Source organism: Gopherus flavomarginatus, chromosome 7, assembly GCF_025201925.1.
Source record: "Gopherus flavomarginatus isolate rGopFla2 chromosome 7, rGopFla2.mat.asm, whole genome shotgun sequence".
NCBI classification, from domain to species: domain Eukaryota; kingdom Metazoa; phylum Chordata; order Testudines; family Testudinidae; genus Gopherus; species Gopherus flavomarginatus.
In genome coordinates, this window is record NC_066623.1 from 99,587,050 (window position 1) to 99,599,278 (window position 12,229).

General features: G+C 41.0%; 1 protein-coding gene across 18 annotated transcripts in view; it reads left to right on the forward strand.

The window, feature by feature from the left end:
- The window catches only part of DOCK7 (dedicator of cytokinesis 7), a 172,798-nt gene extending 161,304 nt beyond the window's left edge, over positions 1-11,494 (forward strand). For 13 of the 18 annotated variants that reach the window (XM_050961938.1, XM_050961941.1, XM_050961942.1 and 10 more), the window contains 7 exons: positions 1,640-1,765; positions 3,198-3,287; positions 4,052-4,288; positions 5,606-5,749; positions 7,504-7,610; positions 8,690-8,857; positions 10,725-11,494. In XM_050961938.1, coding sequence (XP_050817895.1) covers positions 1,640-1,765; positions 3,198-3,287; positions 4,052-4,288; positions 5,606-5,749; positions 7,504-7,610; positions 8,690-8,857; positions 10,725-10,767 — 915 coding nt within the window. In that variant the 3' untranslated portion in view covers positions 10,768-11,494. Of the gene's footprint in view, positions 1-1,630; positions 1,766-3,197; positions 3,288-4,051; positions 4,289-5,605; positions 5,750-7,503; positions 7,611-8,689; positions 8,858-10,724 lie in introns of all 18 variants that reach the window. The other 5 variants (XM_050961940.1, XM_050961943.1, XM_050961951.1 and 2 more) reach the window with 1 other exon arrangement.
- Positions 11,495-12,229: the final 735 nt, after the last annotated feature.

Sequence of the window (12,229 nt, forward strand, 5' to 3'; positions counted from 1 at the left end):
ATGCCCTGTCCAGGCGAAAGGCACCTCTGCTGCACAAGGAACCAATAAAACCACTTTGTGCTATGAGCGTAGGGACCTGAGAATTCCAGGTGCTGCAGCTCCTTGCACTGAAGGGCTCATCAGCCACAACTCCCAAGGGTGTTCGGTCGGGCTGGTGGGGGGTGATGCTTTGCGAATGGCATTTCCACCCCTTCTAATTTGCCTGCTTTTTGTTCTCTTCACCCACCAAGGCAGAGGGGATAATGTGGCTCTCAAACAATTATGTATTTTCATTACAAAGAAGTATAGTCATTGAAATGAAGGAAGAGCACCCAAACTACAATTTTATTACAATATTTAAAAGCAATCAGGAGAACTCTCAGCAGATATCTGAATGCTTTCCTCTGACTGGTCAATTTTCATGGATCAGATTCTTTTTATCATATCAGTTTTGTTTCCTTCCTGCCGTCCAGACTGTTTTCACCATCACCACAAAAGATCAACTTACTGCAGAAATTGTTCTGCACCTAACCTAAAAAGTAGTCAAATATCACCAAAAATGCCTTGCAGCATTACCCCACCGCAAAATAGTGAATACAAATCCCACGCTCTGGGCTGGACATGTAGAGGTGTCATTTGACACCCAAGCTCTACGATTGATAGAGAGAATGCATTCTGTTCTGCCACACACTTTCTCATGAGAGTAAAGGTGAACATCTTCTAAAAAGCATGTCTAGTTTCTGCATGCAACGTGATGAGTTGTTTTGATCCTTAACAAAATCAGAGGTGTGATTTTTTTTTTTTAAATTGTTTCTTCCGATCTTTCAGTCTCACTTTTTTAAAATGTGACTTTTTTAACAAAAACCTGTGTGTTTCACTTAATTGTCATGGCTATTCCATTCTGTGGGCCAGATTCACCACTGGCTTAAATGGGAGCAAGGGCCTGGAAGCCAATGGAATTGCATCTGCTTCTACTCGGAGTGACTTTGGCCCTGTAGTTTACCCTAGGAGAATTAAAGTGCTTCTGTCAATGCAATGTTTAAAAAATAAATAAAACGCCTTTTAAATTTTGGATTATTTTTAAATCACAGTATAAGCGGATCTTGACTTAGGCCCTGATCCTGCAGTTAGTTGTGTATGAACAGATGGCTCTGACTTGGGGCCGCTTAGACTTTAATGGGGCTGGATAGACATGTAGCAGTCTGCTTGCTTGTTCACTACAAGTTGCAGGATAAGGGCTGTAGCTTGATTTCCCTTAAACCTAGGGCCAGCTAATCAGCTGATGTATGTCTACACAGCTTCAGTGAGTTCAGTGGAGCTCAGGATCTTGCAGTGAGTTCTGCCTGAGGGATGGCTGCACTCCTAAATCAATAGGGGTCCTCCCAGGAGGGAACTCATTGCAGGATCAGGCTATTAATTATCTCCAATAACTTTGATTTGATACTAGTTTTGAGTTTATCTTCAGTGTGGTGTTTGCTGTAACTTGAATTTCAGTGTTGATTAGCCCAGGTACCTCTATCCCCTCCACCCACCCACCTCCCAAAGCAAATGGCAGTTCAAAGCCAGGAGCAGATTTTTTGCAAACACTCAGGTTTACAACATATGTGAACGAATCTTTATATTGAAGTGCCTTTTGTCTCTCCAAACGTAGGATGGAAAGCGGATGTTTGGTACATACTTCCGGGTTGGTTTTTACGGGACTAAATTTGGAGACTTGGATGAACAAGAATTTGTGTACAAGGAGCCTGCGATAACAAAGCTAGCCGAAATTTCCCATAGACTGGAGGTGAGATTGTTGTGACAGACCTGAAATTCCCTCTGTAAACTGCAGCTGAGCTGCTGAAGCCTTTAAAGCTGGATTGTTATCATGAAACGTAGGTAGTAGCTGAAAAACAATCACTACGCAAAGGCCGTGGGTGAGATTTTGTACTGTGCTGCTTGGAGCCTGATTCTAGGCTGCTCTAGGGACCAGAACAGCCTCCTGCATAACATAAGCTGCTCTAAGTTACCCCAGCCCTCCCAGAGCGTTGCTCAGTGACTCAGCTGCTAAGAACGGTTCTAGCATGCAATGCCCCCATCACATCTCCCTCCCGCCACTGACCCCACTCTCTACTCAGAGGGGCCCGCATGGCCTCCCTGCATTTCCCCTCAGAAACAATAATTTGACTTACTCAGTCCTTTAGCTAGAGGCCAAGACTTGATACATCACTTCCATGTTCTTGGTGTATTATACTGTGTATTCATCCTTGTCAGTGCAGCTGGCCCTTGCTAATACAGTTATTAGTCACTCCTCTCGATCCTTCTCAAATTTGTTCTTTTTCTGCATTAACATTTCCCCCTTTCTCTTAATATTTCATTCCGGGATCTCACCTGACTGCACTGCACAGCCCTTCTGTTTCATTGCTCCACCAAAACCAGGTGGTGTTTATCTTTTTCCCCTTAGTGAGACTGCATAAAGGAGATACTAGTTTGGCTTGTTAGGATTTCTTCCGTATCCTCAAGCAATGCTTTTGGAGATTGAATCCGAGCAGTTTGTAGACAAATGTAAAGAGATGAGCCTCCCTTTTCCCTTCCCTACCTCCCTCCCAAAAGTCAGGCCCCTAAAAAATCAGGCCCCTTTTAGGTGTTTCAGGTTGGGTGCCCAAAAAAATGAGGCACCTAAAATCACTGGAAAATGTAGCCTGTAAAGTTTGTTTCACTTATTGGTATACCTTCTCTGACCAAATGGAGGCAAGTTGAGGGCCAGATTCTGATCTCAGTTACCCTGCTGATGTAACTCAATTGAAATTAATGGAGCTGCTCCAAATTTAAAATTGTGTAACTGAGGTTAGAATCTGGATATTCAAATTCCCCAACCCCACATCTAATTTATTCAAACCAGCAAATTCCAATCCTGTTGCACCATCTGCTTTTCAAAAAGATCCTGTGTTGTGCCCAATGTTCAGCCTTGTGACTGATTCACAAGGAGGCCAGATGACTTGTCAGGATATGAGATTGGAAGGATTTAGAGCCATCCTGGCTACTAATTTTTGTGCTGTAACCCCTAGAACCGAACTGATTAATTCTCCAAGTTCAGCAAATTAAATTCAGCCCGGGCACAGCTTGAATTGAAGGCAATTGGAGTTGCACCTGTGCTGAATTTGGCCTGATCTCTCCAATATTCTTGCGATGATTACAGAAATAGGTGTTGTCTTTCAACGCAGTGTTCTCCATTTCAGGGATTTTACGGCGAGCGATTTGGTGAAGATGTGGTTGAAGTGATTAAGGACTCTAACCCTGTAGACAAATGCAAACTAGATCCTAACAAGGTAAGAATGCAAAGTACAACTGTCAAGTTTAAGCCATTTCTAAGTACTTAAAGCACAAAGAGAAAAGTCCTGGGCTGGATACTGCCTCTTCTGCAATGAAATTCCTTGGAGAGGGCTGACAGGTGGCAAACCCATGAGGATCCCCATGTGGAGATTCCACCCACACCACTGTTCCCACAGAAGAACGCAGAATAGACTGCAGGACATGCTCCTTGGCCCTGTGGATCCTGGGGAGATCAGTGGGAAGCCAGAGCCTTCTGAAATCCCCGCTGCAAAGAGAGCTCAGTGAAAAAGATAATACAGCTTCATGCTGCATTATCTGTTCCTCATCATCTCTGCTGTATGCAGGGAGTGGTGTAATATTCATTGCCCCCATCTTCGAGCACCTGCCTTGCCCTCTCCTTTGTCCAGGGTCCTGGACCAGCCATAGGGAAGTGGGGAATAGTGCTGCAGATGAGCACAGACAAGAAGGAGACCCACACATTTGAGGGGGGAGCTGCTTTTCCCCCTCCCCACAAGCTGCTGAGCATGCCCAGTTCTCACAGAAGCCAAGGGGAACTTTGTTTGAGTAAGGACAGAGTAAAAAGTGAGTTAGGGCTAGTGGAGGCACCCCAAAGGGAGGAGAGTGAAAAATAGTCCTGTTTCTTTAAGGTGAGGCTGGTTATTGTGCAGCTAAATGAAAGGAAGCAGAATTTGTCTCCTTGCACTCTGGCTTCCCTCTGCATTGTGTTTTGTTATCTGAAAACTTGTTTTCCGTATTTCAGGCCTACATTCAAATAACCTATGTGGAGCCCTACTTTGACACATACGAGATGAAGGACAGGATAACCTATTTTGACAAAAACTACAACCTGCGGCGTTTCATGTACTGCACGCCCTTCACCCTGGACGGACGTGCTCATGGGGAGCTGCATGAACAATTCAAGCGGAAGACAATCTTGACGACCTCCCATGCTTTTCCTTACATCAAAACCAGAATAAATGTCAGTCACAAAGAAGAGGTGAGACCTGTGCATTGGGTCTATTATGAATCCCGAACAGTGTCGTGTGGCGGGGAAGGGGGGTGGCTTGTAATGCCACAACAAAAAGTCTAATAAGCTGTGCTGAAATAAGCTTATCAGCCTCTCTTGCATTTCTGAGGCTCGTGCATAGTGAGCTCTGTAAAGCAGGTCAGGCTGCTACAGACAAAGATGGGCAATGGTTAGTTATTTGCTTTATTAAAACATTACAAAGAGGTTCTTACTGGAACAATTTGCAGGGGATAAAGAATGAAACTTTAGCCCATTGGATGTCAAATTCACTCATTCCAGCTAGCAGTTTATCTGTTATGGGCATTTGCGTGCACTAGAAAGCACTGCTGCATGTATTGAATCAAATAAAGATGAAGAGACTGTCCTTCAAAACCAGAGGCTTTGTGGTGCCATCCCAGACAACAAAGCCAGTTCCTACAAGTTTAACAGTTGTTACATCATTCTGCTGAGGAGACCAGACTCAGCTGTGTCTGTTCCTTGTGAGTATTTCAGTACCGGACCTTAGTCTGTCTGAGGCCATGTCTATACACAGACTTAAACCAGTGGAAACTCCTAGATGAAACACTCTTTATTTTAGTTTATTTTGCTTTAGCTTAAACCCGTTTCTAATCAACTTAAACTAAACCAAAATATGTGTGTCCACATAGCCGTTCGAATGGGTTTAAAATCACCCTGAAGTTGAATTTCTACACGTCTGTGTATGTAGACAAGCTCTGAGTCTGCCATGTAGTAACATGAGTTATATCTGTGCCATTTTGCTCGAGGAACATGTGCTCTTCCTCTGCAATTACACTGGCTCCCTCCCTCACTTACTTCAGAAGCCTGCCACTAACAGAAAGAATTGTCCCCAACATAATTTAAGCCAAGATTTTCCACTACAGGAACCTACAGCCAGGGTCCTAAATGCGTGTTTAGGTACCTGAATAAGGCTGTAATCCTACAGCTTCTTGCATGTGGGTTGATTGAACACAATGGAGTGCAATGGGCACAAGGGACCTAATTTTTAAAAGCTCTAAGCACCCAACTGCAGAAGCACTTCTGAATATCCGGTCACTTATTGAGGACCCTAAATGAAGGCTCAGAGGTGGGATCTGCAATAGCACCAACGTGACTTCAGAACACCAGTTCTATTAACTTCTAATGGGATTTAGGCTCCCAAGTCACATAGGTGCTTTTTGAGAATCCCACCCTGAGAGCCTAGTTTTGGTGCCTTTTTCCGAAAATCTTGGCCATAATTAAAAAAAAAAATACAGTCCACATATTTCTGGCTAATGTTTGCCTCTGTAGATAATTTTGACACCCATTGAAGTTGCCATAGAGGACATGCAGAAAAAAACACAAGAATTAGCTTTTGCAACTCATCAAGATCCAGCAGACCCAAAGATGCTCCAAATGGTGCTGCAAGGTTCAGTAGGTACAACGGTAAATCAGGTGAGAATCATTTTATCATGCTTTAAACACGCTCAGATATTGCATATCACTCAGTTGGATGTTCAAGCTTGGTGGAGGCTTAAAGTTGTATCAGTGAAAACTGCTTTTGTCTGGATTTTTTTCATTTAATTTTAAAAATGTGCAAAGTCACTTTAGAAACATACTTCACAGCTAATAGCACAATTAAAGTACCAACAAATGAGAGGCAGCATTGTGATCCTGGCAAATTGCCACTGTAGCCCTTTGTGTTGCAAAGACTGGACAGCTTTGGCATTAGGGATAGTCTAACAAAGGAGAAGTGAAAATCCAGAGAGGTTATCAAGAGATTTTACTCTCTCTATTGTTGAGGGAACACAGCAGTAAAGTACCTCAGCAACAGAAAGTCAACTATGAGTGGAAAATAGTTGCAGCGCCCTGAATTAAAATCAAGTATACCATAGAATGGGGCAACTTCTAATATAATTGCTGCCAGAGAAATTTTTCTCCTGTCCAAATGCTCTAGGTCAGTGTTTCCCAAACTTGGGATGCCGCTTGTGTAGGGAAAGCCCTGGCGGGCTGGGCCGGTTTGTTTACCTGCTGCGCCTGCAGGTCTGGCTGATCTTGGCTCCCACTGGCCGCGGTTCGCCGTGTGAGGCAAATGGTAGCTGCTGGAAGTGGCGCTGGCCGAGGGACTTACTGGCCATTGCTTCCCGCAGCCCCCATTGGCCTGGAGCAGCGAACCGCGGCCAGTGGAAGCCACGATCAGCCAGACCTGTGGGCGCGGCAGGTAAACAAACTGGCCAGGCCCGCCAGGGGCTTTCCCTGCACAAGCCTCAACCTGAGTTTGGGAAACACTGCTCTAGATGATAGCAAATAGAATTGAATGATGCTGCTGGAACCCCAGCTTTTTGTATGTTTCTGTGAGGTGATAAATAATAGTTTACAGTACCTCACTCTAAATGATGGATTTGATGAATGTCCTTTCTTCTGCAGTAAGATTACAGCCCAAACCACAGATGCAAGATTGATTTTCTGTTGATTCTTGACTAGTTACTATCAGCGATTTTATGATTTGAGTGGCAATCATTGAAAGTGTGGTTCTGATCAATACCGTGACTAAGTGAAACTGGCCCATCTTAGTCAGCTGAGCTGCTGCTTGTTGGTATCCAGAATCATAGCTGCTTGCTTTTTTGATAAAAATAAGTATTGCTACTTCTCACTCTGGTTAGCCCTGCAGAGCTACCAAAGCTAAGCATGAGTGAGCTGGATTGTATTTTGGTGTCTGCAATATCAATGGAATTGAAAGTAATACAATTGCACAGGTAAAAGATGAGGGAAGATTTATGCCCGCAGAATCTTTACTACTGCACAAGCCAGAAAAATTATAACTTGAATTTCAGACCCTACGTTCATTTTACAGGGCTGGCAGACAACTACTATACTGGTTCAGTTTTCAGTGTTAAATATCTGTTTACTTGACAACTGAACACATTTGATCTAGAAGCCATTGAAAAAGAATAAATGTGGAATCTCATGTATTTTACAGTCACTTTCCAAAAGCAGACCCACGCTTTAAAGATTATCTTGAGAATAACAGACATTTTCACTTGTCATGATAGTTGGTGATTTACTCTGGACTTAGAAGACACAATTCACCAAGAAATACCCTCTTAAGGGAATGTTGCATTTTATGAAAGTTTCTATATGTAAGAAATTTCTCCAATGGATATGACAGGAGTGCAGAGACACTTATATTTTCTCTTCTACTCCTAAAGGGACCATTAGAAGTTGCACAGGTTTTCTTGTCTGAAATACCCAATGATCCAAAGCTCTTCAGACACCATAACAAACTACGGCTCTGTTTCAAAGACTTCACAAAAAGGTAGAGTATTGGCTTCAAATTCCTTCCAAGAACATTTATTTTCAGTGCATTAAACAGAAATTCAGATAGCAGTATAAGGGGGTGTCCAGTGCCTGGTAAAAGAATACACTTGTAATGTAGGAAAAGATACAGTAATCACCATTTGCTCTGTTCGAGGAACAAGTCTGTTTAAAAAAAATGTGTTCTGTTTCCTTGGTGCCATCTGTCTCTCAGAACTACTGTCAAGTGGCCCAAGTCATTAGGTATGGGTGTGATGTGAAATAAATTGCTGGTCTCAGCAGAGTTCCTTATGGACAGGTGTCCTCATCTCAAAACCCCTGCTATCATAATTGGCACTAATGAATATTTTTATTGATAGTGTCAACAGAAAAGGCAAACTTGATTTGGCAAGGAGACTGAATTACCCTCTCAAGGTGGGTTTGAAGCATGTTGGCAGAGTTCTCTGAGGATGTGTGCTGCTGCTCTATTTTTCCTTCCTTGTTGGTAAAGAGAATTGCAGTCTCAATCCGGTACTAAATCTCATGAGCATTTAAACAATTGGTGAAAATAACTGAAATTACAATATTGCCCTCCTCTTCTGAGCTAGTAGGTCAAGAAGCAGCCTGGTTATTCATTATGAAATAAAGTGGCATTGATATTATCCATTCGTTTTTAGACACATTGTTTAATTTACATTGTTCAAAATACTAGAGTTCACAGTGAACATTCAATAGTCTGCTGCTTGATAATCTTTTCCTAGGGCTGGCAGTGAAAACATCCATCTTTAAACCCCCTTGGGCTGAAAATGGCTGTGGAGTTAAGCTTTCCACTCCTCCTCACAGAGGATAAATGTTATAGGAGAACAAATTAAACTTAAAAATGAATCACGACTCTATGAATAAAATGGAAATTGGAAATATGACTCACTATCCTCTCCCCAAGGAAACCAACCAGATAAGCTGAGTCCTTATTATTACCAGAAGACAAGATGGAAGACATTAAGTGTCAAGCCAGGAGAACTGTGTTAAATGCTTTCATACTAATAAATTAACAGGCGTCCCCTGTTGTCTGCCAGGGTTTTACAAAATTTTGTTTTCTAGGTGTGAAGATGCATTACGCAAAAACAAAAGCCTGATAGGTCCAGACCAAAAGGAATATCAGCGGGAGCTTGAAAGGAACTATCACCGGCTCAAGGAAGCGCTCCAGCCCTTGATAAATAGAAAGATCCCGCAGTTATACAAGGCAGTTTTGCCTGTTGCTTGCCACAGGTGGATGTTAATTTTACTCTATTTCAACCTAACTCGGGTAATGTTGAAAAACAAAAACTCAGATGGAATGATATGGCATAAAGAGGACATAGAAATGGGAACAGGAGACTCTTCTGGGAGTGTATAAAACCACTTTCCTTACCATAGATCTTTTAAGAGGAAATGCAGGTGGTTCCATCCCTTTCCCCATATCTCTTGCACTGCAGGATGCATTGGTTGGCCAGTTTGCCTTTGCAGATTTTTCTGGTATGGCCCCCTTTTCCTCATTCCATTAGGATGCGCCTTCCTCATAACAGGTTCAAGAACACTCCTCCCCCAAGTCCAGTCAGTTCTGTACCTAAAATTGCGGGGAGTGAAGCCCAATGATCTCTTGAGGGGTAGCTAAAGAACCCCTGGGGTGAGTATCCTAGTGGATGCACAGTATGAATTGCAGAGCTTCATGTTAAAAAGCCAGTGAAAGTTGTCCATGTTGGGAGACCTTTCTGAAGCAGACTAATAACCATTTCCATTCCCCTGCAATGGGTTTTAACATAAAATCATTATTTATTTTATCAACCAGGTCAGGAGCCATTTATGCTATTAGTGTTATGATACCAGTGTTATGAGAGCTGATTTTAACAAGTGCACGTATCATGATTGAGCCAGTGGAATTTGCATGCTGTTCCTGCAGTGGATTTAGGGTTAAAAGCACCCACCCAAAACTACTACAACCCCTTACAAATGATGAGCCTCAATCTACAATCCTGAAGACAGGATAGTGGTTAAGTGTCTCCTGTTACACATTTCTTGCTTATTGAAGAAGTGCCAGGCTTGGCAATTCCTGAAATTAGCCTTCTCTTTATCCCTAATTGCCATTCGTATGTCTTTTATGGCTCTTAGGACCGGGAGCATACTAGTGACATTGTCATTCATGCAATGATCCTGTAACAAGTTAGGGTGAAATAGCACAAACCTGTGCTAAGGACTGATACTTAATATGTCCTAATGTCCAACCAGTCTGTTTTTTAAATATGTATCACTGAAGCATAGGAGAAGAAGCCTAACCTATTAAATGCAAGTAGCAAGCAAGCTACAGTTCCTTTCATTGTATGAACATTATTACTGTTTTGTTTGTGTGTGGTCTTCAAAACAACTCTTGCTACATGCAACTGCTTCAGATGAGTTTAGCTCTCATCCTAAAGTTTCCTGTTTGGGTAGCCATTCTTCAGCAGTGGAGAGCAACAGGAAAAACAAACAGAGAAGAACTCTGTCCAACTAGAATTCAGCAAAAAATCCACAATGAATAACTGACAGATTTACTGTATTTTTCTACTGATTGATGACAATTTCCTCTAGTTTCATCAATTGTCAAATTTTTTCTTGTTCTCAACTCTGCATATGGCTCATGAACTATTCTCTGAGTATTCTTTATTTGAGCTATTTTTAGTTTGTTGTTGGTTGATTAGTTAAGTTGCATATTTTGGTTTCTGTTCTGTTCCCTGGCTGGACGATCTCATGAGACCTTCTGCCACAACTACTCATGCCTATGAATTTCAGATTTGGTTTTCTCACATGAAGTTTGGAAATGTTTTGTGAGTGAAATTTCCCATAGGACTTAAGATGTGCCCAGGCCTTGTGCTGTCCCTCTGAATTTCATCATCTGTGAATATTCATGTCAATAAAACACAATCACTCCAATGTTCTCAAAATGCAAACCCAAATTAGCAAACGAACTGTAAAAATTAAAGTCAGTTTTTGCAGTGAGCAAACATAGAAATCATGTACAGAAAAGCACTGTTCATCTTAATGGAGAGCATGGACTTTTTAATTCACAATGGAAAATATAAGCTTATTGTCTTGTTTTTTTCTCTCCCCCCTCCCACCCCAGAGACTCCTTCAGCAGAATGAGCCTTCGCAAAATGGACATCTAAACAAGTTTTCAAAAATGCACTTAATATTAAGGTATTGAAAAGAGCAAGCCATGTTGTCAACGTTGGGAATCAAAGAAGTTTTATTGAGAAATAAAACTTGGACTTCATCCTGGACACCATACATACACACGTTTTACTTACTTACATTGAAGTGTAAAGTGGCCAAAAATTATTCTGAATTGTCAAATGTAGACTTATTGATGTTTTAAAAAAAATCATGGCAGTGGTATGCAAAGTACTGGTGATATGCTGTAAACTTACCTGTTTTTAAGGCATTTTTATGACTCAAAGGTACACTAAATGCATTTACCATTATTTATAGCATTACCTACCATTAAATTTATTTCCTTTTTAGTTCATATATTTAATTTATATTAGGAGCATTGCAGATACATTTTTGAACAGTTTTTAATGTAGTGCTGGTTATTTCAATGGTACTATTAAATATGTGAATGTTTACATTTTAATTCACTATGTGTTGGACTTCAGAGCTCATCACCCTTGAGGACAAAGCTAGAAAAAAAGGTAAGTCTTAAGATGACACTTCTTAAATGAGTGCAGTGACCATGTCATCTCTAACTTAGTTTTGTATCTTTGATGGGGACTGCAGCAAGGAAAAATGACTTTACATATCTTCCTAAGATAGTGACTTTCGTTGTACATAGGAATGTGCTACCACTTACGCTAACCTTTTCTTCTGAATTGATAAAGTAGATGTATTGCTACAGTCTTGTTTACACTTTAATTTCTGCTAAACCAGGAAACCCAGTTACAGTACAGTAGTGCCCTCATGTGTATAGTTGAGTCTTGCAGGTTTGCGGTAAAACTACTTTTTATTGTCATCTTTTTATTATAATTTTCTATAAAACCACATCTTGGAAGAAAATGACATCAACATTTAAATAAGTTAAAATAAAATATACATATATAATTGCCACTGGTGCTTAGTAGAAATTACAGTTTACATTTTATTACATACAAGAAAACTACATTTTAAAGAAAGTTCTTTAAGTTGCTAAGTCAAGCACTTGAAAGTTAGGAAACCCCAGATTTATGGTTGCCTTGCAACCTTAATTCTGACTCTTTACATTTCCAACCTATGCACTGAGAAAGAGGGGTCCTCTAAAAACAATGGTATATGATAGTGTAACTAAATCACTGCATATGCTCAAGGGGGCACATTAAGATTGCTTGTGCAACTTTAAATCCTGTCTACTAATTTTTGACTGCTGGATTTTGAAATCTAAATAACTTTCTTTTAACATAGTTTTATTGCATGTACTTTGCAATGCTTTTTTTTTCCTTAAGGTAAAAATTGAACAGCATTTCTCTTCTCTTTAAAAGATTACTTTGGTAGCCAAAATTTTCCTGAAGAACACAAGTTATACAGAAGTAATGACTTTTTAACAGTTTATATCTCAGCTAGATCTGAGTGGAATTTTGTGGCCAAAGAAAATGCATT